Source organism: Vespula pensylvanica, chromosome 2, assembly GCF_014466175.1.
Source record: "Vespula pensylvanica isolate Volc-1 chromosome 2, ASM1446617v1, whole genome shotgun sequence".
Taxonomy (NCBI): domain Eukaryota; kingdom Metazoa; phylum Arthropoda; class Insecta; order Hymenoptera; family Vespidae; genus Vespula; species Vespula pensylvanica.
The window spans coordinates 11326820-11351192 of NC_057686.1; the positions used below are offsets into that span (position 1 = coordinate 11326820).

Genomic DNA, 24373 nt, shown 5'->3' on the forward strand with positions numbered 1-24373 from the left:
AAAAAAAAAAAAAAAAGAAAAAAATAGCGATTGATAAGAATAGATACAAAATATAAAATTATACTTTCCTTCTTTTATTTATACATTTTTTTATAGATTTTATAAGAACTGAACGTAGATTATTTCACTTGATTATATTCATGTAAAATTGTATCTCATATAATCAAATGTTTCTTTCGTTCGAGACATGTAAGGTATTCGAAAATTTTCGATAAATAAGAGAAGGTCTCGTTAAAGTGAAACTAGCAGGTGGTAAGTAAGTACATACATATGAACGTTCTCCATTCCCGTAAAACGAAGGTGATAAGATAAAGACGAGAATAATAATATGCAGACAATAATATTAGCAGACCTTGATGGCATCTCTATCGTTTCTCTTACTACGTTCCCTTACTACGTGAGTTGAAAGAATCTTCAAGTTTATCTTAGGTGAATCTTCAAATCGACACGTCGTTTAGAAATATTCAATACTTCAAAGAAAAGTCGATACTTTCGATCAATGAATCATCGACAACTCTTTCTTTCTTTTTATCTTTCGTTCTCTCTCTCTCTCTCTCTCTTTCTCTCTCTCTCTCTCTCTCTCTTTCTATCTCTATGTTCATTGTTCACAAATTTAATTATCACCGGAAGTCGATCGGAAACGTCGATCGATCGACGTTTTTCTCATCGACCGGATATTCGTTCCGGTCGTCAACGTTTGCTTAGAAAAAAAGTTTCGCATAAAAGGACATTTACATGCTGCTCCATTTACAACGTATAGAAATTGTTGAAAATTAATACAATTAATTCTGTATAAAATAACCTTTTTCGTTCCTAAAAAAAAAAAAAAGAAAAAAAGAAAAAAAGAAAAGAAAAGAGATTATATAACGTGAAATTTATAATATAACTAAATTGTACCAACTATATAGCTTATGATTAAACAAACATTAATCTTTGGCTATGAGCCAACGATTTATCTTATGATCACAAAAAATGTAATAAAACTTAAAACATACACATATATAAGAGTATGTAAGTGAAAATAAATTGATAGATTAATCTAAGAAAAATTTTTTGCTATTTTTAATAATTACCAACGTCCTCTCTTTTTACACGCACAAGCACACAAAACTTAATCAAAATATAAAATATTTAATAACAATACTAATAATAATGTTAATACCACAAAAAAGAGAAAAGATAAAAAAGAAATAAATAAAAACATATTTCGTATCTCGCTCGATAAACATTTCTAAGCATCCCAGAAAGAATGTCTATCGTTCTTAGTAGTATATAAAACGTCAAGGATCTCTCTCTCTCGGATCCGGTAGAAGAAAATCTCGCGGGAAGCTGGTTTTAAGCCCTTATGGAATGTCGAGTAGCATCGTTAAATATATCTCAGGACGTGGGGAGCAAGTAGCAACGCGTGTGCGCCTATCGCTCGTAATGCTCGTTAATTTGAGCGGACCGTAGAACGAACTTAATTGGAATTGTTTTGTTGGCAAAACTCTTTGCTCCCTTCTATTCTGTCTTTCTCTCTCTATCTCTTTCTGGATAACAACTTAGAGAATACGTATGTAGGTACACAACATGCTCGATGCTCCTGCTGAGCGTGACTCACGCGTGAAACGAAAAAAACTAAACGTTTCTTCTCTCTTTCTCTCTCTCTTTCTCTCCGTGTCTCTCTGTCTTTTTATTTCTCTCTCTCTCTCTCTCTCTCTCTCTCTTTCTCTTACTAACCCAATGTTTTTCTCTCATCCACTCGATTTGCACCTTTCTGATCGCATCAAGAGGTGAAGGTCGGTCGGTGCTTTCTACGAGAAAAGAGAAGGTAACTGCGAATGTATAAATTCATACCTTATACGAATCGATTAGATTTACGTTTAGAAATCATATAGGCTCGTTTTAATCGAATTTCGTATATTTTCTATCCTCAGCAATTCTACATTTTCTTTCGCTCTTTTTTTTTTTCTATTCGATTTTATCTCGAGATTGTAAAACTTTATCTATTTCATATCTAGAAACTATTTATAACTTTTGTAAAACTTTTTAGTCGTCTAGAAGTTTTATCAGGTATAATAAATCTTATTGTTCTTCCCTTCTCTCTCTCTCTCTCTCTCCCTCTCTCTTTCTCTTTCTCTCTCTCTCTCTCTCTCTATCCCTTTTCAAAGGTAAACATGAAAAACACGATACACTTGACTCCCAAGAAAGTCGATCGGCTCTGTTAAAAAGCTTACGCGCCGGATTAATTATTTCGAGACTCTAGCTTACGAAATGGCGGGAAGATTCGAAGTACGACCGGGGGCAGATGTTTCGAGTGCGAGAAACAGGGGCAGTCGAGAGTAGAAGATTCGCTGACGTCAGGGGCTATGTTTAAACCACGACGGCGGACGCATCGTGCTAGTGTAGCGAATGAAGAAAAGAGTGAGTGAGAGAGAGAAAGAAGAAAAAGGGGGAGAGAGAGAGAGAGAGACAGAGAGAGAGATGACGATGGTGGTGAAAAAGAGTACACGCGACACGCATTCTACAGAGAGACATGGAAGAGGTGAAGGAGGTGGGAGGATGGTTGTTCGTCCGTGAGATCAGAGAAACGGACGTGGATGCCGTGTGCTAGTAATTCCTACCGGTCCTTCTCTCACAATGTACCATTGTCTCTCTTTCCTTCTTTTCTTTCTCTTTTTACTCTGGCTTTTACTACCGCCTTTCGAACTACACACTACTACACTTCTCGTCGTACTACAATACTTTCTAGCGCGAAACGGACCATCGTTCGTTCGTTCGTTCGTTCGTTGGTTGGTTGGTTGGTTGGTTGGTTGGTTGGTTGCTTGGTTACTTGGTTGCAATGCAACACGGTGAACAGTGGAACGAAACGTGACAAAGTTCTTTTCCTCTCTCTTTTTTCTTTTCTTTTTTTTTTTTTTTTTTTTTTTTTTTTTTTTTTTTGATTGCCCTTTAAATCGAGTAAAAATTTTTACGAACATTCGTAATCTCGATCATGAGCTTCATCGTTGTTTAACTTTTAATAAAAAGAAAAAGAATTCATTGAAAATGATTAAGTGATCGATAAATTGATTAGTATCAATTTTCTTGTCGATTGATAGGATTAGAAATTTCTTAGGAATCGATCCTAAATTTTTGGAATATCGTCAGATGGTTCGATAGTAGTTAAAAGTTTGTTAAGAACGGTATGATACTGTTGAAAGATCGACGAGTCGTTCGATATCAATTTTTACATAGATTGATAGTATTAAAATATGTTTAATAAGTATAGTAAAATTTTTAAGAGGTCGATAGATTGCCTTATGGCATTAGAAATTTGTTAGGAATGTTATAAAATTTTTGAGAGTTCGATAAGTTCGCAAAAATTCTTGACAGATCTGTAAATAGATCTGTTTTTAATATTTCGTCGTTGTTTTGATACTACTAGGAATTAAATAACGATGCGACATTTGTAACTCGTTGAAAATGATACCAGATTATCGCTCACAAACATATTCGTCGTTTTACATCTTACGGAATAAAATTGTGTAAACGTCAGCGAAATAACTAAATAAATGAAATAAGTCTTATGGAATGTTTGAAATAAAGTCGACCGATGACATCTTTACCGTGGTATTCGACGTATTAAATACAGACTGATGATTAACAGGCGTCCTCGTTATTAGACGTGCAGAGTCAGGAGATTGATAGGAGAGGAAGGATGAAGAGAATGATTTAATGAGCGAATTCACGATAACGTGTGATTTCGTTCGAAGGCGACAGAGAAACAGGACAGAAAAGAGAGAGAGAGACAAAATTAGGGGTAAGAAACACAAGCAAAAAAATGCAACGACGACCGTGAATCATCGTTCTTCCTGTCCTTAATGGGATTTCACCATCCACGTAATATTATTCCGCTAATCTAAGTGCATTAGTCATTAATCGTTGCTCTCTCGGTATTAATTGCATACGACGTCTCGTATTCGTCGCGCTACTTATTATTAACGCAGGAATGAATAAAAAGAAAGCACGAAATGATTCCGTGCTGATTTCCTATCGTAATTATTTCGATTATTAATATATATCCGTTTATTTGAAATACAACAAAAGAAAGAAAATAAATAATAAAATGAATAAATAAATACATAAATAAATAAATAAATATAGTTTATTTAAATTCGATTTTGATTAAATTTGGAGTTCAATTAAGCACGATTTATGGAATTTCATTATTATTATATTTTATCGCCTTCGATTGATTAAATTTTTTAATTTAATTTAATAATGGCGTGATCGAAATGAAATAAATTTTTACGTGTTAGATTTTAGTTCGAAATTTACGTGTTATTAGATCGAAAGTAAAAAGTATGTATTTCGAAGAAAAAAGGGCATAGAGAATAGAGAGAGAAAGAGAGAGAGAGAGAGAGAGAGAGAGAGAGAGAGAGAAATAAGAGGAGAGGATGTTATTCATCTCATTGAGATGACGTGGACTTAAACAAATGAAATGAAAGGACAACCTTCTACGACTTATTCGTATCACCCCTTTTTCATTGATACGCATAATAACTCGTACGTCCATCACAATTCAAACTATAGGATCGTGATTTTGATAGATTTGATTTCACAGCATTTTTTTTTTTTTTCTTTTTTAATATATCTATAAATTTCATTTTTAACGTTAAACATATCTTAAAGTGAAAAAAAGTCACGACTTTTTTAAATGTCCCTCGTATTTTCCAGATACATATATAAATCTCTATTCGCGTATGTTGTAATCGTTAAAAATAATAATGTAACTTTATTCAATTTCTTTTTTCAATCTTCAATATAATCTAATTGTGAAAACAATTTGTTGATATTATTAAAATAATTGTGATACATGAATCGATCTCTAAATTTGATAATTTGACATATGACGTAAAAATCATTTTTAGCTAGTCGAGATAATATCGGCAAAAAGAGAGAGAGAGAGAGAGAGAGAGAGAGAGAGAAAGAGAGAGAAATAGAGACAGACAGAGAAATTTGTTTTTTATTTCGAACGAATACATACAGCAGAGCTATACCTCCGAGCGATTTCCTGGCCTAAAAAGTCAGACGTCGGATAGCTGTACGACGAGAGCTAAATAACAAGATAAATTGCGAGGATGTCGGTAGTTACTTCATCGCATCAGCTCGTCAGTTTAACGCTCACTCGCAATCGACTTTTCGCGCTTGTTTCTAACTCATCGTGATAAATAGGGGACTAACTGCTGCTTGTTGGTCGATTATTTCGTATAAAGTAATACTTAGACCGATCAGAATTTTTATCTGATTGTTTTCTTATATGTATATGTATGTATATATACATATATACGATAAATTTATATATTATAAACATACACATACACACAGACCTAATTTTTTGTATTTTATATATATAAGTAAACATGTGTATATATATATATAAATTACTAAACTTATACATAAAATAAATATAACAACCCTATATACATATATATATATATATACATATATTTATATGTATAAAGTATATATATACACATATATATATATAACATATAAAATAAAACTGAAAATAATAGCCTACTTTTTTTTTAGTTTCAATACATTGTAAATTAAATCGTTATCTAAAGAAAAAATCATGGTTCAAGTAAAGAAAAAACTTTCAAACATAACACGAAGAAAAACCATTTCTTTTGCTTGTATAAAACTTCTCTACAGAGATCACATAAATCTAAAGATGTTGAACATCTTTCGTGAAATCACTTATCACGTCTCACATATGGAATCTAGTCGTCTTATTTTGATGTACAGCTGTACTGCTTCCTACACCCAACGTTTTCAGCATTATCATCTTTAAAACTGTCTTCAGACTCTTGGATTACGAAATCTGAAAAATTCTCATCCGAAGATATATCTTCCATAAGGGAGATCTTTACGTTTAAATTTCCCTGAAGTTTAATTTAGCCTAAAGTTTGTTACTTTTGCTATTTAAATTCTTCTACTTTATTAATTCGTACACCTGATGACATACTGTGGATTGAATTAATTTTATTTAGGAGACAGATTGTCTTCTTTATTTTTCTTTATATTTTTCTCAGTTAGATGAGACACAAGTTGTTTTTCATTTAAGAAAACGCATTATAGACCTTTATCATTAAAAACGGTAATGCAATTTTATTATATTCATACAACTTTATTATCGTCATAAGATTTGTAAGAACGTAACAATATATAGTTTTATAATAGATCAATTATCCCCAAAAAACATCAAGCCCTTTATCCCAAAAAAACATAGAATGATAACTTACTTGTTTTTACAAGTATGTAGCAATATAGGTGTTTTTTCAATAATTATCGCACCATTATAAACATAATCTTTAAATATTATTATATATTAGTCTAGTGTATTCAGCAAAAATCATTATTTTTTGACAAATTGTTACTAAATTATGATTTCAAGAATAAATAAAAAATATTGAGAATATTTATTCTCTTTATTATAATCTCTAAATAATACCTAATTTCTTAATTGAATACAAATAAAGATTATTGTTTATGAGTTTTATTAATAATTGTCTATCCTATTTATACTATAAATATCTGAAAATCGGACAATATCTAAAAAATATGAAATCGAATCATCTCGTTCAAAATTACCTATATATAAAATATTATATTACAATAAAATTTTTTTAATTATATAATTACAATGTGTGTGTGTATATATATATATATATATATATATATATATATACATATATATAAAATACATAAAATAAAAAATTAATTATCCATTTCTCTTCATTTTTAATCTCGATTTAAGCGCAAAAAAAAACATTTTCATCGAACAGCCACAACGAACAAAATTGTCGACAGTGACTTTTAAAAAACTAACAAGAGGTGCGGTTTCGTAATTGGCTTCATCATGTTCGAAATTACTCCGATAAGTCGAACGATCATCTCTTGAAAACTTTCCATCTGTATAAAACGAATATTATTCAGTAAATATCGTGTCACTACTAACGAAGAAAATGTTTCTCCATGATACTTTCTAATCGTTCCTTTTCTTGTCTTTTCTAATCGTTCCAATTATTTCTATTCAAATCATTTGTTTCTATTCATTCCTAATCCCTTCTCATCCTTCTAATCATATATTCTTTAATTATAACCAATTTTAATCTGTCCAATTCTTCGATGATCCTATTTGTTTTCTGATTATTTCGAAGTACATTAATATTTTGAAATCAAGCAAACGAATAAAAATCCAAAACACCTTCTCTGATTTCTATTTCAAGGATTACATCGACTATAAGAAAGCTCCACTATCCGGCTCTCTTCGAATCTCTTCTCCTGGACTTATAAGGTTCGCCGTTCGCCCGGTTTAACCGCGATAATGGACGTTGCTCGGTCAAGGTTTCGGACGAAGTTTGCGTCAGCTCTCTGTCTCTCTCTCTTTCTCTCTCTCTTTCTCACACACTTTTCTCTCTCTCGAACCACAAGAATTACCGTTCCACGAGTTCGACTCTTCATGTGTTCGGTCAGTCGATTCGTGTTCCGTTACATTCGATCAAGTGTAAAGAAGAAATATCTTATTTTTCACGGTGAAATGAAAAAATAAATAAATAATTATTCAAGATAATACAATATTAATATGAGTAAATACATTATAGATATATAAAATGAATGATTTATTCAATAAGACAAAGTATTTCTTCTTAATCAATTTTCTATCCAAAATAAAAGTTATTTTCGTTTCGATAATCTAAAAATCGTGCTACTGTTGATATCTTCTACTTCAAAAACTTTTCTTTTTCTTTGTTTCTTTTTTACTTTATCAAAGCCGAGGATTCCGACGACGAACGTGAGGAGAACGCAAAGATTTGAAAAGAAGAGATCAAGGGAGTCTTAAAAGCTTTCGTCGAGCTATCTTTAAAGTCGTCCGGATAGTAAGGTGAAAATATCTTGGATATCACGTTCTCTTTCGTATAGGAAATAGAAAGAGAAGTTATATATATATATACTACGGAGGGATGTAGCTTATGGTAAACTTGAATGATAGAAAAAGTTAATTGTGTAAGAGAACCTTAGAAACTATAAACCCCCACGCACGTGTTTTCGAACGATCATCGTAAATGATTTCTTTTTTGTTACGTGTTTTTCTTTTTTTTTATACGTTGCTCCCACAGGACAAAAATATGTGAATCAGCGTAGGTAGATAAATACCTACTATGACTCACTATCGACGAATGAAAGATTTTCGTCTAGCCACAACCCCTTTGGAAAGTGGCCAAACCTGCCTATAAAAACGAACTTCTTTTCTCTCTTGTAAAGAAAAGATAGAATGCGTCTGATCGCTTTTTTATTTTTCTTTCCTTTTTTCCCTTATTTCTTTTTACGATCCCCGACGACTTCTTCGATTTACAATTTGTCTCTTTCTTCGTCAGAAACCTTCGACCTTTTCGGGGTCAACGATATCGCTCGATTGAAACTGATAAGATGACTCTTTATAACGCCATATAACTTTCGAATGTATTTGTATTTTTGTAAGTTTTATTTCATATTTTCGACAGAAAAAATTTATTATTATTTTATATCGGGAAATTAATATTTGTTGAATATAAGATTTACGTACTATCGTATAATATAAGTACATATATAATTTACTTACATATGTATACTTAGTATATAGTCGTCATAATATAATATGTTGTTTCACGTTATATAATTTGTTATTAAAGACGAAAAAAATTGTATGAAAAAGAAGAAAAAGAATGAGTAATACGAAACAGTAAAACAGTATTTGTATTTCTTTTTTCCTTTTTTTGTCGTTTTCTTTTTCAATCGCATAGACTGAAACGTTTAGAAATACAAAGATGGAATAGTTCTTTTTAAACGTGTATATGTATTGTTAAGAATACTATTGTGAGATAAATTCTAAAAGTAACAGACTAGACACGTAAGACCATCGACGAACCATCGGAAAATTCTTCCATTCGCATGAAAAGTAAACACCGACGTTCGCCATTTTCCCAAAATAGAAAATACGTGAGTCGGCAAGTAGGAAGTTCAAGAAAGCTGCTGTGAACCATCGCTACCAGAGAAGAGAACAAGAGAGTGAGAAAGAGTGAGTGAGAGAGAGAGAGAGAGAGAGAGAGAGAGAGAGAGAGAGAGAGAGACAGAAAGATGTAACTAATCCTCTTAAGGTCCTTCCAAGAAAGGATACTGCAAATGGGATTACCATGTTTTTAAAGCGACATAAATCGCCTCTCGTTCTCTCAGATTTTTTTTTTTTTTTTTTTTTTTTGTTTCAAATTTTTCCATATTGCCACTGATTTTTTTTTTTCTTCTAAAAACTACGCTTGAAACAAAAAAAAATTATTTCTCGATCTATAGTAATATTTAATGAAAAAATTAATCGAAGTATTTCAAGACGAGTAGAAAAAAAAGAATGTTAATAATATTGGATTGATCGACTAATTAAATATTATTGTAAACAAACAGGATTTATATATCAATCGACCTAATAAATACGATATTTTATAATCACAATTCTTATAATGTTCTATAAGCTATTAAGTTAATTTATGAATAAGTGCCATTTTATTATAGTAAACATCTTACTTACAACGGGTACTTATGTATTTATGAATCAACTCAATATAATTCCGCGAGACAAAGGATGATAAAAGCAAGCATAAGCGAGAGAACAGAAAGCCGAAGAAGGAAATCGTGTATTCGTCTCCTCATTTAATTCCATTAAAATTAATTATTAAATTGTTTCATTATAATTCATTACGATAAAACAAATAAAGAAAAAGAAAAAAATATTATAATTTTTGTTTGAAATTAAATATATAAAATATTATACACATAATAATACAATTAATTATTACAATATAATATTAATATATCTCAATCGATTGATTTCATTGAATATAACTCGTTTATCGAAACGAGTAATAAATTCGTAACTAAAGAAAAGATCGAGTCGTATTTTCTCTATTTACTAAAAAGAGAAATAAAGATTTTCTTCGCGCCAAAACCGCATAGTAAATTTCAGCACGTTTACCACGAAACGACAACGATGACGATGGATCGTCGAACGTGTCTCTCTCTTTCTTTCTTTTTTTTCATTTATTTTCTTTTCCTAAGCCAAATAAGAAGAAAAAGAGATAAGAGTTACGGATCTATCTTGGTTCTTCAAGGTTTTCCTTCGGTCTAGAGTCGCAGAATCGACGTTCGACAAACGTCACGTTTTCTCGATAGTTTGTTCTTCGTTTCTTATCCCTCTCAAAGAAGAAGAAGAAAAGAGCATAAATATATATGATAATGACCGTGGCTTATCTCCTTTATATTATGAATGAACCTTTCTTAGAAGGATATCTATCTCTCTTTTTCTCTTTCTTTCTTCCGGTTTAAAGATCGAATGAAATTGACGAAGTTCTCTTCTTTCCTTTAATTTCTTATCTATTTCGTCTATAGATCATCTATCGATTTTAATTAAGACAAAGATGACAAAAAAATGACGGAATGTGTATGAATAGCAGAATATTCAAAGTTTGATAAATCTTCAAGAAATTTTATTGAATTTCTCTTTCTTTCTCTTTCCCTCTCCCTCTCTATCTATCTATCTATCTATTTATCTATCTATCTATCTATCTATCTATCTATCTATCTATCTATCTCTTTCTTTTTCGATTTAAAGATCGAATGAAATCGACGCATCTCTCTTCTCACTTCCTCGTTTACACATCATCGATAGATGTTAATTGACACAAAAATATACAAAAATAAACAAAGCAACCTATACATTAATGGCAAAATATTTAGTTTGATAAGTTTCAATAAATGTTATTGAATCTCTCTCTCTCTCTCTCTCACACTCTATTTAAAGATTGGATGAATCATCGATCGATATTAAAAAACACAAAAATGAAAACAATAAACGAACTAAATATATGAATGACAAAATATGAAAAGTTTGCTATATCTTCGATAAATTTCATTGAATCTTTCTCTCTTTTTGTTTCATCTTCTCATTTTTTTTATTTTTGTTTTGGTAAAAGAACACCTCCTGAAGTCTTTCATTTTTCAGGCCGAGGTCGACGGGACGTATCCTTCGTTCATGTTGATAAATCATTCGTGGGCGAGATCGAAACGAGACTAAGGAAAAGAGTAAAAAACGAAATGAGAAAAGAAAAGAAAAGAACAAAAACAAGATACGTTGTTTTACTTTCACGTTCGAAAGTTCAAAGTTTAAGGAAAACGATTAGGATTTATGATAAACAAAATTTGCGGGAAGAGAAATGAAATGAAGATATTATATCGTTTCAATCGGTAGAAATATTTGTGGAGGCTGAGAAAAGGATCGAAAATTTTACCTGAACGTTCGTTCTTTCTTTTCAAAGAAGCAACAGGTCAAAAGCAAACTACTACTACTACTACAATTATTACGTTTTATAAGAATGAGCAAGGATACTCACAATAAAACGAAAATGGTTTTCACGAGAGTCCTTAAAATTGTAATAGGTATATTTAAACATACAAGCCCTTTTCTCGGCCTCATTAAAATTTCTTTTGGTAGTAGTAACAGCAACGATACGACACAACACAACCGGACCAGACTAGATTAACTTATCACGGTTGATTATCGCTCATGATTTTACGCCTTCCCTTAAAAGGACTATACACCTCTTACTATCGAGATCGTTTCGTGTCTCTCGCTTTTCCGAAGCGTGACATGACATAAAAAAAGAATCACCCCTCTTCTTCGTAATACTTCGATAGAGTCGTCAGATCGATCCAAGCTAAAGTTTCTAAAGCTTCAACGATCCCTTTCGATTGAAATCGAACGATGAAATCTAATATATAGAAAGTATTTCATATAGTATATCCGTGATAAACATCGTCGTAAAAGTATCTTTTCTTCTTTTCTTTTTTACTTCTTTTTTTATTTTATTTTATTTCTTTTCTTCCTTAACAATTTATACAAAAAGATCATAATGATATCATCGATCGATAAAACGATTGTCGATTATTTCATCGGTTACCATGAATGTGATTATTAACGCATCGATCGATTTCGTGGAAAAAGGAGGAAAATAAAATGTTAACCTTCGATCACGAAAAAGGAGGAAAATAAAATGTTAACCTTCGATCACCGTTGAAAGATTATGCGAAGATTCTTATAAATCGCGATTTCATCGTATAGAGCGATTTGAAATTCGCGGTCTTAAGTTGACCGGAAAAAAATGGCGCACGAATTGCAGCCGATTGGAGAGACAAAGAAAGAAAGAGAGAGAGAGAGAGAGAGAGAGAGAGAGAGAGAGAGAGAACAAAAAAAAAGTAACATAAATAAAACATGCGACTAAAAAATATTTTTTTACTTCTGAATATTTTCTTCAAGAAATTCCAAAGATACGACTATTTAAGTATTAACAATTGCTATTTTCGGACGGCGTGCTTGGTGATAACCTAACATCGTTACGTAACGGAGACTGCATGTTTATGTATTAATAATTCCTTGCGTAAGACGCTTATGAAGCGCGACGCGTCGGCCTTTGACGATAAACAAGAAATACCTGTTGCGTTACTACTCGTTCGTAATATCAGTTTCGATACTTTCTGTCTATTATTCATCCTTTATCATTGAACTTTCGATTATCTGGAGAAACGTTCTGGGAAGGTCGAAAGAATAAAAAAAAAAATAATAATAATAATAATAATAATAATAATAATAATAATAATAATAATAAAAGAAAAGAAAAAAGGAAAACAGGGACAAATCTCTAGAACATTATATCGTTTCATCAGGATAGATTTTGTTGTTAGAATGTTTCGAGTCATCAAATAAGCAAATGAATTCAAGTGCAAGGGGTTAAAGACGAGAGCTAGGCGGCCGTGTTCGCTTAACGATATCCGTTGTCGTGTTACACGTCGTTAAACTAGTTCGGTGCGTCCAGTTTTTCCACTCTCTTGCTCGCCTCGTCCGCCCAACGTTCGTCCCTGAACGACGAAAGAGACAACGAAGACGAAGAGAACGAGAGGATGATGACGAAGGCGGTACGTTCGTCGTTCCTTTGGAGTATGAGAGAAAGAGAAAGAGAAAGAGAAAGAGAAAGAGACAGAGACAGAGAGAAAGAGAGAGAGAGAGAGAGAGAGAGAAAGAGAGAATGAGTGAATTGTAAGTGCGGCCCTGCATCGATGCCGATAACGACGCAACTTGTTGCCTCTACTGATTAACATTACCACGATCGAGTCACCAAATTCATTTTTTACTTTTCAATATCCTTCGAGAATCGTTCCAACAATGGAAATTTGTTTTATATCGAACACGAAATCTTAGCTTAGATACGAAAAGAGGTAAATATGTATATAGGTGGTCAAAGAAAAATGTCGACTTTCGAACGCGTTCACTCGACTCGAGGAAAAGTCAAGTATCGATATATCGTAAAACAGATATACTAAAATCAATGGGAATACGCGAAACTCTAGCGAAAGCTTAGTATCACGTGCTCTTACTTACTATCTCTCTCGATTAGTTCGTTCGACTTACCGAGATCCTCGACGAGACGTAGCATGACACCACCGATATGCAATTCTCCCTTGACTCGAAGACTCCTCTCCACCTGCAGATCCGTCACGTAGACTCGCAGTACCCAGCTGCCGTCTACTTCGTGACCGTCCGAATACATCTTTTCTTCGTTCCTTTTTCCAACTTCTTTATTATGCCGATCTATCTACTTCTTTTCTTCTTCTTCTTCTTCTTCTTCTTCCACCTCCTCCTCCTCCTCCTCCTCCTGCTCCTTCTTTCTTCTTCTCTCTTACTCTACTTCTTTACCTTACACTCTCAACTCCTTTACAATATCGTATCGTTGGACGCACGAAAATGTATCATGGTACCACTTTCCTTCCACGTGTTTCGATACGAGCTAACATTCGTAGCCGATCGACGATCGAATACTAATCCGAATCTTTTCACAATGATAACAACAATAATGACGACCACGACGACGACGACGACGACGACGACACCGCGACCACGACGACGACGACGACGACACGACGACGAATTCGCGCGAAGTTTCGTCGTCGGTGCGAAAACGATATTATAACGCTCTTCTCCGGATACGGTAACGCTACGTATATATGTGTGTACGTGTATTTCGAAGGATCGCTCCTCACTCCCTCTCTATCTCACTCTATCTCTTTCTCTCTTTACTTCGCGAGATCTCTCGTCGAGAGACTCCCCCCACCACCACCACTACTACTACTACTACTACTACTACTCCTCCTCTATCACACCAACGCGAGAGACACAGGATCACGCGACTTACGATCTACGACCGATACTCCACGAGCACTCGAGCTCGGCTACGCTCGGCTTCGCGACTGAGAATGCGACGTGCAGCTACGAACCAGCATAGTCGTCGTGTTCGGCGGCCCGAGTTCGGTATGCGCGCAGCGGACCACTTCCCCCACCACCATCCTTGTTGCTTCTTCCGTCCTTTCCTATCAGCCGCGCCTTCGTCAGTCCAACTTTTATCGTCAGGGACGGACCAACGCGTGGGTGGAGCGGGCGCCATGCAACTAACCTTACAAGAAATTCAAGAATTCTCTTTTTTTGCTCTCTTTCTCTCTTTGCCTTGTACGCTTTTTATATAATCGAAGTACGAGATTTAGTATTGATCGATGACTTGAAATTTTACGGAGATTATTATCGTTGGCGATTTTTAGAAGATAACCTTTTTTGATCGATACTCAAAGATATTCGTAAAGTTCGTATTAATTCTTATTCGTTGAATTCATTTATGTACTCGATAGTAATCTATTATTTATGGATGTATTAAAGTTTTTGACAGACGTTTTCTACATACGAAGAAAAATTTTATTGTATTTCTGTTTATTTAAAATAGATTGTTGCTTTCATATTTAGGTAGCGTAAGATGTTTTAAATCTTTAGATTTAAGTTATACAAGTCATTAATTGTCAGTTGCAGATTTTTTATCGTTAGTGATTTTTTATCATTAATGATTGTAAGGAATACTGATTTATACAAATATTTTATTAAGCAACTTTATACATGGTGTAACATTTTTATGTCGCTGGATCATCTCCCTTCGTAGTTCTAGTATAAATCAGTTGTGCATGATGTTGAACTACCTGTTTGATTAAACCTTTCTGTTGTAGTTCGATCAATGCTCTTCTAGCGAGAGATCCTCGAATTTTCAGCCTTTCACTGACGATTGAAGGTGTAATCAATTTGTATTGAGGAACTTCTTTCAACAATTTGTCATACGTTCCTCTGTCAAACAACACTTGGTTGTTTAACTTGTCCCTTACTTTACCTTTGGACCATTTCTGCAATAATAAAGACGCATACCAATTTATAATTCAACTATAATTAAAAAATATGTATGTACATGATATATTATAAATTTGTCAAAGGAAACGTATCTCATCAGGCTCATTAAATCAGATTTTTGCTTCCACGGTTAATCAAGCAAGAAAAACTATCATCATATGAGATAATATTTTTATATATAATACGACATGTAGAAAAAAAAACTAGAAATACAAGAAAAATTACAAACCTTCTTCTTAGCTTTCCCTCCAGATCCACCTTCCTTCTTTTTTTGGGTCTTTTGCGGTTGCTTGGAAGATCCCTTCGTATCCTTTTTAGGTGGCTAAAAATGAAACGATTAATGTAAGAATAATTTTAATTACTCTTTTTACAATAAACTGCACATGTTAATAAACTCCTCAGTAAACTAAACATGTTAATAAATAATGAAAAAGTCTAAGATTAAAAAATACTGAAAATATACAAATGAAATTCTTATTAAAAACATTTTTCTCTTTCTCTTCATTTAATTTTTTTCGAAATGTTAACGCGTATTCATGTAATATAACAAGTTATTTACTCGTTAGAGAATTTGGAAGCTTAACTAATGATTGATAACAATGTTTCACGCGTTTAGTTCACGCCATGCGGATATAATGCACGAAAGGTTATCTTCATATTTACATGTTCGTAAACTTATTATAATTAAACGTTCACTTTCTTTTTATTATAAATCCCTGATCGAAATATTACAGAATATGATTATTTACGAATATAATTATTTACAAATAACTTTTTACTTATTATATTTCTTAGATATTCTTATACTTAGGCTTACCATGATGGCTATCTATACGAAAAGAAGATGGAGACCTGACGATTGCCATACCATTCGGCTACAGTGGTGCCACAAGGCGCTACTACTATAATCAATATACCTTTTAATAAAATTAATTCATATGCATATAGTAATATTTAAAAATATATAACAATTTCATTTTTTTAAGGCTTAAAAATTTATGTTTTAATTTACAGTTATTAAATTTATTAAATTATTCTGAATACGCGATCAATTAGAGTAGTATTTTGAATTGAATAAAATAAACTTCTTCTCTTTCTATTTTCTTTTATATATAAAAAGTAACATTGAGCTTTACCGATTGTAACAATATTCATCATTAATTAATTTAAAAAATATGTTCAAATAATATGACGATTAAAATAAATATATAATGCATCATTATATATATATATATATATATATATATATATATATATATTGATATACATATACTCAGAAAAACATAATTGAACATATACAAATGGTATATAAGAATCGTCTCTAATTCGTCATTAAATGTTTTTAAATAGAGAATGCGAATAGCTGTGTATACAGAGAAAACAAATATTCATGTGTTTAAATTATCTCGACAGTTGGTAATCTTTCAGTCTACTGGTTTATCTTATCGTCTGAATTAGTATTGGAATTCAACTCTGTGAAATCAACATGACTTACGATATAATTCATATTGCATATTTATAATACAATGCAAGTATTGTCTAACTAATTGACTGCTTATTTTACATCATATCTTATTGATTACTGTGCTATTTAAAGCAACATTTGAAAACTTTCAATGTTTTACCGATCAATAACGTAGTGTTACATCAATACCGAGGCAAGATTCTTTTAGTCTAAAGCCATCTTACAGTGAATTATCGTACTAATATAATATTAGAGCCTATTTTGGTGATATCTAACGATTTCTTATACATTTGACGCGTGGAACTCAACGTAGTGATCACGTTCAAAGTTTACTTTATGGAGTAATTTATATCACATAGAAAAATTGTCAAGTGACCTAACTTTACAGTGATAAGCATAATCGACTATTTTAAATGGCAAGACTCCTTTGAGATGTCATCGTTTTTTCATTCTAATATATTATCTATTGTAAATAATGTGAGGAATGCGAAGTTTCATTTAAATCCGTTCAAAGATTTTCTTTTAATAAAGCACGTTTTTACTAATGTCGTTTCATTTCGAAATTTTCGTAAGTTATCATTGAAACGTTAAAAAAATTCTGATTACATTTTTTTTTTCGTGTATTATTCTGTCTGAAAACATTCGATGTTATCGCATGACTATTATGACTCGTGTCATTGGTATGACGTTACAAACCATATATATTTCTTTGCAGAATCCTGAGTAACACCGTCATTTGAATTTTCTGGGCTTGTCAAGTTCTTTCATAATAATTACAATGACTAGTAAAAAGGGACATACTCTTAGAATTGAATCTGAAATTGATAGAAATAGAGAAGAAGGTAATTGGAAAAAGGTTATAGAATTGGCGGAACATCTTAAAGCACAATATCCTAATAATGGTAAATATTTGTATTTATAAATTTAAATCTAAATAGCGTCGTACAAGAAGCATTTCTACAACAAATTATTAATTAGTCTTGTTATGATTTATTAATCGGAATATGATTCTTGTTTTTTCATTACAGAATGTTTAGCAAATTTTCTTTGCGGAGAAGGAAGATTAGAAAGCTTTTTAGAACAGACACCACCTATAGATTCTAATATTACTAAAGCTAAAAGTGGGTTGTTAGAAGCTAAAAGATATTTACTTCTTGCTGCAAATGAAAAGGATAAGCAAGTAAGCACTCAAATAGATTTTTTAATCCATGTGGATATGTAATCTATAAATTTTCTAATTAATATATAATATAAAATCTCTAAACTTATTCATTTTTTATATTTTTTTTCTTTAATTACCAAAGGAATTATTTTTAGGCATTAGTGGTATTAGATGCACATTTACTTCTCGGTAAACTTCATTATGCAATGGGGATGTATGAAGAAGCACTTTATCATTACCAACAAGCGGAATTACATACTCTAACAGAAAAACAATTACCTAGTAGAAGTCTAAAGATTATAGCAGAATCATATGCAATTAAAGGTTTGCAAAATGACTTTCATTTTTAAGTCAAGACTTGATATTTATTTCAAATCTGACGTATTCATGCATCTGTTAGAATACATATTTTTAATTTATTAGTTTGACTTCTCTGTGGAATAAACAGGTGTGCTTGTAGTATTTATAGAGGGAAAAAAGTAGCATGTTATTATGTAAATTGTTATTTGTAGTTTTGCAAGTATTCATTTTCCAGATTTCAAAGTAACAGTTTATCAGTATTTATTCTAGCTTCTACACATTGTTCATGGTAGGTCTCTGTCTGGAAAGGTTGCCTCCAAATTCTAAGTCCAAATTTAAAATAGCAGAATGGCAAGTGGAGATGATAAAATGTTTTGTTATTGCGGGAGACTTGACTCTTGTATACCTACAAGAACAAGATAAAATTGCAATGCAACAGCAAAATGGATCTGTTACTGTAAATAGTAATAATATAGGTACTAATATAATCACATAAAAATATAATGTATTAAAATATGACTGTACAATATATGACAAATTTATTGATATTGTAGGATTATATACTACACAAACATCCGTTTGTACTACAAAACAAATTGGTCCAATTTTAGAAACAGCACTGCAACGATCACCTTTGTTATATCTTCAGACTGGCGATGTACAAACTGCAATTTCTCGTTATAGGTATTGTTATTAACATTTCTTTAATGATTTAACTTTTTGGATTACTTAAGAAAATAAAATGCATTAACAGAGAAATTTTGTCTGCTGTGGAGACCACAGCAACGCAAAACTTGAGAGTCAAAATGACCAAACAGTTAGCTGAAGTATTGTTGCGTAAGATATGTAGTGCTGACTACAAGCTTCCAGGAGGATTAATTGACACAACTGGTTTGTATGAAAATCATATTATATTAAATAATTATGAAATCTTAGATCTAAATATTGCAATTATTTCATATTATTAGATTCACCATGGAAACCAAAGAGATATGTAGGACTTAATATGTTCCTTCCAAAAAATGAATATGAAGAATTAATATTGTTATTGCTCATTAGCGAAGCTATGGCAGTACGTGATGCTGTATTAAGTCAATCACCAGAATTTAAAGAAGCTAGAATACAAGCATTTGAGAATGCTACTAATATTTATGATTTACTTACAATTATTGTTGTTAGATGGAATCAAGTGGAACTTTTACACGAGGTTATTATTTATAATATATTGATATTTTCGAATAGAAATATTTTTTATTATTTTTCTCTCATAACAGTTTTATTATCTTATAACAGTCCTTTGAAAGAGCAATGAAATTTTCCCATGAAGAGGCACATACATGGACGCAATATGCTTTATGTTTAATAAGTTTAGGAAAATACATGCATGCTTATACGGTCTTGAAAGTTGTAGCTAGATTGTCATCACATAAAGTTGTGCCTTGTTTACTGGCTGCAAGATTGTGTTATGAACAATTTAATAGGGTAAGTTAATTTATTAATCTATACTTTAATGAATTATGTAAATAAAATATTACGCTTCTAGATAATGGAAGGTATTGAGTGGAGTCAGAAAGCATTGCAAAGGGAAACTGCAAGTCCTCAAGGAATGCAATCTAGGTGTCATTTATATATTGGTATTGGTCAAAGCATACTATCTGCAAACACTACTATCAAATTAGACAAAATAAAATATACTGATGCTGCTATGGATTGTTTTCAAAAGTATAGTACAGATTGCTTGTATATTATTAGTCCAAGTGAAATATTATTTAATACAATTATTAACTTTATAAAATTTCAGAGCACAACAATGTGATCCAAACGATCATTTAGCAGAGTATTATCTGGCACATGAATACGCAATGAATAGACAAATAAACGAAGCTATGATTCATGTTAAAATAGCATTAAATTTAAGGGCAGAACACATTCCGTCGTTGCATTTATTGGTATTGCTATTATCTGCCAATAAACAATATTCAGAAGCATTACATTTGATCAATAGTGTATTAGAGGAGTATCCTGATAATTTAAATTTTCTTTATATAAAAGCACATTTAGAATTAAGAAGTATTAGTGGTGAGGTAGCGTTATTTACGATAAAACAAATGTTTTCTCTTTGGAAAAGTTTATTTGAAGATCAAACAAATATGAACGAACAACACAGTGAAAAACGTAGTGAGATTAGAAGCGTATGTCAATTTTTTGCATCTGAAATGTCTGATAAAGACTCCAGTAAGTATTTCAAGTAAGGCTTTTTAATATTGTATGCGACATTTTTATTTTTTTATTCTTTTTTTTTTTTGTTGAAAGTTTTAAAATTTACATATATAATTTTTGCAAATATAGGTTCAATGCATGCACAATCATTAGCTGCTTCAAGAGTAGAGCAAGCTCTTTCAGAAGTAGCATCATCATTAAGCTCTTTTACACCAAAACCTGGTCCACAAAGAGCTTGGGTTTTGCAATTACAAGTTTGGTTGTTACTTGCAGAAGTATTTTTAGCAATGGATCAACCAAATGGTGCTATTTTATCTTTGCAAGAAGCCAGCAATATTTTTCCATTGAGTCATCACATTATGTATACGGTAAGATTTCAAAGACATTGAAAGGTGCGATCGATCGTTATATAATATTTATTCTGTCCTCTAGCGTGGTTTACTACATGAATACAAATTAGAATACACAGAAGCAAAACAATGTTATCAGAATGCCGTTACGATCAATCCGTCTCATGTAAAAAGTTTGCAGCACTTGGTAATAATATTGAAATAAAAATATTATATTTATTATTTTCAAATATTACGTTTCAAATAATTTTGATTAATACTTTATAGGGTTTAATATATCACTATTTAGGAAATCAAAGATTAGCAGAAAAAACATTGAGAGATGCAGCCAAAATAGATCCTAATTCTCACGAGACTTGGTAAATATATATATATATATATATTTTTTTTTTCACATAAGAAAATATTATTAACAGTGCAATAAGTAAATGTTAAATAATTTTTAAGGTATAATTTGGGTAAAGTACTAGAGTCTTTAGGTGAGGTAGAAGCAGCAAGCGATTGTATGGCAACGGCATTAGAAGTAGAAACAACAAATCCTATTTTGCCAATTTTGTCAATACCATTGACTTTTGAGTGATACGAAATATAACCAAACGATGGGATTTTTTAATGAAGTTATGAGCCATGCCAGTATTATCGGCGTACATTTGCCTTCGTGTCAATAGTACCTGCTTCTATAGATACAATGTATATGTGTATAAACAGATTTATTTACAAAAGGCGTTTAAATTATGCAAATAACATAAAATAATCGATGTAATTAATTCATGTAAAGTTTTTGTCTGTAAAAATTTTAAGGATGATCTATTTCAATTTATTATTAGATATTGTAGCAAGGTGATGCAGTTATTAAACTTAAAGAGATTATTTCGTTACTTGTTCAACTAATTATTTATAATATGATACCTTGAAAAACATTAACACATTTAAGAATTTATATGTATATATGTCTATAGCCATAAACGACATATAATAAGAGTTCCCTCTCCACGCAACCAAGCTTTCCTTCCTATCAATCTTATTTATTCATATACATATTTTGTTTATCATTTTTGTTTATTATCGTTATATATTATATGATAAATATCATATCGTTAGTACCTTTATTATTTATTTCAAAAATATATAGTACATACAGTAGACTTAAATATTCTTATACTACAATATATATTTTCATATTGTTATTGTACAAATACTTGAATTCCTTACTGTATATATATTTATTATTCTAGTACAATTATTATTTAAACAATATTGTATTTGTTTAAATATTACATAGCTATCAATGCATCTTAAAAATAAAATGATTGTAATCTGATACTTTTATTGAAGGAAATTTCACACTCGAAATAATTACAGGTTTATGATGTAATAATGAGAAATCGAAACACTGAATTACAGAATCAGTTTTCTTTTTTATTTCAACGAATAAACACAGCAGGCTTCTCGATCTATACTCGTACGTTTAATTAATTAATACTTTTTATTACTTTACATTTATTTAAGTAATATTGCATTTGTTTAAACATTATATATTTATTCGTGTAATTTGAATGTAAAATGATTTCGCGCCTTTCGTTCTGAAGTTTTCAACCAGATGTCGCATGTAAATTTAGTTTAGTACTTGTAGCATGTTTATCGTTTTATTCTTTTTTTTTTTTTTTTTATTATGAGGGATTAGGAGAAATTTTTTGTTGACAACAGTTAAATACAACTAAATTTTAAATTACAGCTCTAATTTATAAGCATTTATAAACAAGTTATGTCAATATGCTTGCTCTTCAATTTGGACAATGTGGAAATCAATTAGGACATGCATTATTTTCAAAACTCTCTACTGATATAGATGCTAAGAAAACTGGAGTGTCATATAATGTTAATTATAATTATATCGAAGAGGTATTTGATAAATGGTTTTCTGGCCTAACCAAAGACGGAAAAAGATTAGCGAGAGCAATTCTTGTGGATACGGAAGAAAAAGTTATAAATAAAATAACTGATAATAAATGTGGGAGCTGGACATATTGTACTAGTAATGCATTTTATCAAACTGCTGGGGGCTCTGGTAATAATTGGGCATATGGGTATATGGAAAAAGGGATTAGATTTTATGAATCAATATCAGATATTATTCAGTGTGAGATCGAGAAAGTAGACCATTTGGATGGTTTTCTTTTTCTTCTTAGTTCAGCAGGTGGAACAGGTTCCGGAATTGGAAGTCGTATCATAGAATTATTACGAGAAGAATATAAAAACAAATCATTTGTCAGTACAATCGTATTACCATTCCTATTTGGTGAAATGAGTACACAGAATTATAATACCTTGTTAACTTTGGTTAAATTTTTAGATAACGCAGATGCAGTTTTTTTATTTGAGAATGAAGATATTCATCATATGCTTAAAAATTTATTAAATGTAGATGTTAAATTAGAAGATATCAATGATGTAATATCTAAAAATTTAAGCATAGCTTTTCAACCTATAAGTAATATGCAAAATAATTTACATTCGTTAATGGCCAAACTAGTTGTAGAACCATGTTATAAACTTGCAACTATTAAATCTGTCCCATTTTTATCTATATTTCCCGAATATAATGCAACTAATACATGGCAGTCATATTTGTATCAATTGAAACGAATGCTCAAGGTATATTCTATCACTTCTGATATAAAATGTAAGAAAACGAAAAAATTATCTCGTGCATCATGTTCTACGCCATCTTCATTGTATAGTCATTCGATATCAAATATTTTAATTACTCGTGGAAGTTGTACATATAAAGACATACAAACAGATGAATTGCAAGAGAAATGTTTATATGCGGACTGGATTACAACTGAAGCATTTACACATTTGCATCAACAACGACATATTTTAAATCATGACAAAGCATTAGCTTTACTTACAAATAATTCCAATATTTATCACCCAATCAATGAAGTACTAGATAAAGCTTGGAATTCTTATATACATTCAGCCTTTTTACATCATTATAAAAAATTTGGTTTAGAAGATGATGACTTTTTGAGAACGTTTGTAAAAATTGAAAATGTATTAAAAGATTACAAGGAATTAGATAGAAAATAGGTTAGTGATAAATGATAGAAACTTAAAAAAAAAAAAAACTAATTAAGAAAATCTGATATGAAAAGAAAAAGAATTTCTGTAGTGTCTTTTGTCATGAACAACTCTATATGATTGTACAGGAAAAAGTGAGTTTGTAACGTGTCGTGACATAGATTTTATATATAAATTTTAGATATAAATACAAAATACTATTTAATATAACATAAAAGTAAGACTTTACTATTTTTTGATTTATACATCTTATGTTTATGTTAACGAATATATATTCAGATTCAACGACCCATCCATTTGTTTTATTGTTTTTTAATTCGTAATTAAGCAGACTGTTAATTATCAAAAAAAAAATTTAAAGAAATAAAAGATAAATTTGTGATCGCGTTTAAAATTTAAAATTGGAGGGAAGTAATACGACCTATCGGCCACCAGATAGCGCGATAGTAGCGCTTAGATACCCT

At 31.2% G+C, this 24373-nt stretch overlaps 4 protein-coding genes and 1 non-coding gene across 8 annotated transcripts in view; 2 read left to right on the forward strand and 3 right to left on the reverse strand.

The window, feature by feature from the left end:
* Nucleotides 1–14384, reverse strand: part of LOC122638189 (unc-112-related protein) — a 35378-nt gene extending 20994 nt beyond the window's left edge. Inside the window, exon 1 of the mRNA XM_043830985.1 lies at nucleotides 13517–14384. Within this exon, the coding sequence (XP_043686920.1) occupies nucleotides 13517–13655 (139 nt within the window). The 5' untranslated portion in view covers nucleotides 13656–14384. The remainder of the gene's footprint in view (nucleotides 1–13516) is intronic.
* Nucleotides 14385–15004: 620 nt separating this feature from the next.
* LOC122638197 (40S ribosomal protein S25) lies at nucleotides 15005–16226 on the reverse strand. Its single transcript, XM_043830998.1, has 3 exons — nucleotides 16143–16226; nucleotides 15555–15647; nucleotides 15005–15321 (listed from the first exon to the last, which is right to left on the reverse strand). The coding sequence occupies exons 1-3, from the start codon at nucleotides 16143–16145 to the stop codon at nucleotides 15058–15060; spliced, it is 360 nt and encodes a 119-aa protein (XP_043686933.1). The 5' UTR covers nucleotides 16146–16226; the 3' UTR covers nucleotides 15005–15057.
* Nucleotides 15419–15488, reverse strand: LOC122627423. Its single transcript, XR_006326858.1, has one exon. It is a non-coding gene; the product is annotated as a small nucleolar RNA SNORD57 (small nucleolar RNA).
* An 835-nt stretch (nucleotides 16227–17061) lies between the features above and the next one.
* LOC122638187 (tetratricopeptide repeat protein 7B) lies at nucleotides 17062–21700 on the forward strand. Of its 4 annotated transcripts, none has more exons than XM_043830980.1 (15): nucleotides 17062–17206; nucleotides 17506–17692; nucleotides 17819–17970; nucleotides 18108–18276; nucleotides 18546–18728; nucleotides 18807–18936; nucleotides 19007–19143; nucleotides 19221–19459; nucleotides 19546–19734; nucleotides 19796–19974; nucleotides 20054–20487; nucleotides 20602–20840; nucleotides 20905–21009; nucleotides 21090–21181; nucleotides 21270–21700. In XM_043830980.1, the coding sequence occupies exons 2-15, from the start codon at nucleotides 17569–17571 to the stop codon at nucleotides 21400–21402; spliced, it is 2505 nt and encodes an 834-aa protein (XP_043686915.1). In that variant the 5' UTR covers nucleotides 17062–17206; nucleotides 17506–17568; the 3' UTR covers nucleotides 21403–21700. The 4 variants fall into 4 exon arrangements, with proteins under 4 accessions (XP_043686915.1, XP_043686914.1, XP_043686916.1 ...); XM_043830979.1 differs by having other exon boundaries at nucleotides 17064–17358; XM_043830981.1 differs by lacking the exons at nucleotides 17062–17206; nucleotides 17506–17692 and having other exon boundaries at nucleotides 17831–17970; nucleotides 18095–18276.
* A 741-nt stretch (nucleotides 21701–22441) lies between these two features.
* LOC122638078 (tubulin delta chain-like) lies at nucleotides 22442–24148 on the forward strand. The gene has a single exon (XM_043830731.1). It carries the CDS (start codon nucleotides 22596–22598, stop codon nucleotides 23916–23918), a length of 1323 nt encoding a protein of 440 aa, XP_043686666.1. The 5' UTR covers nucleotides 22442–22595; the 3' UTR covers nucleotides 23919–24148.
* The last annotated feature ends 225 nt before the right edge of the window (nucleotides 24149–24373 follow it).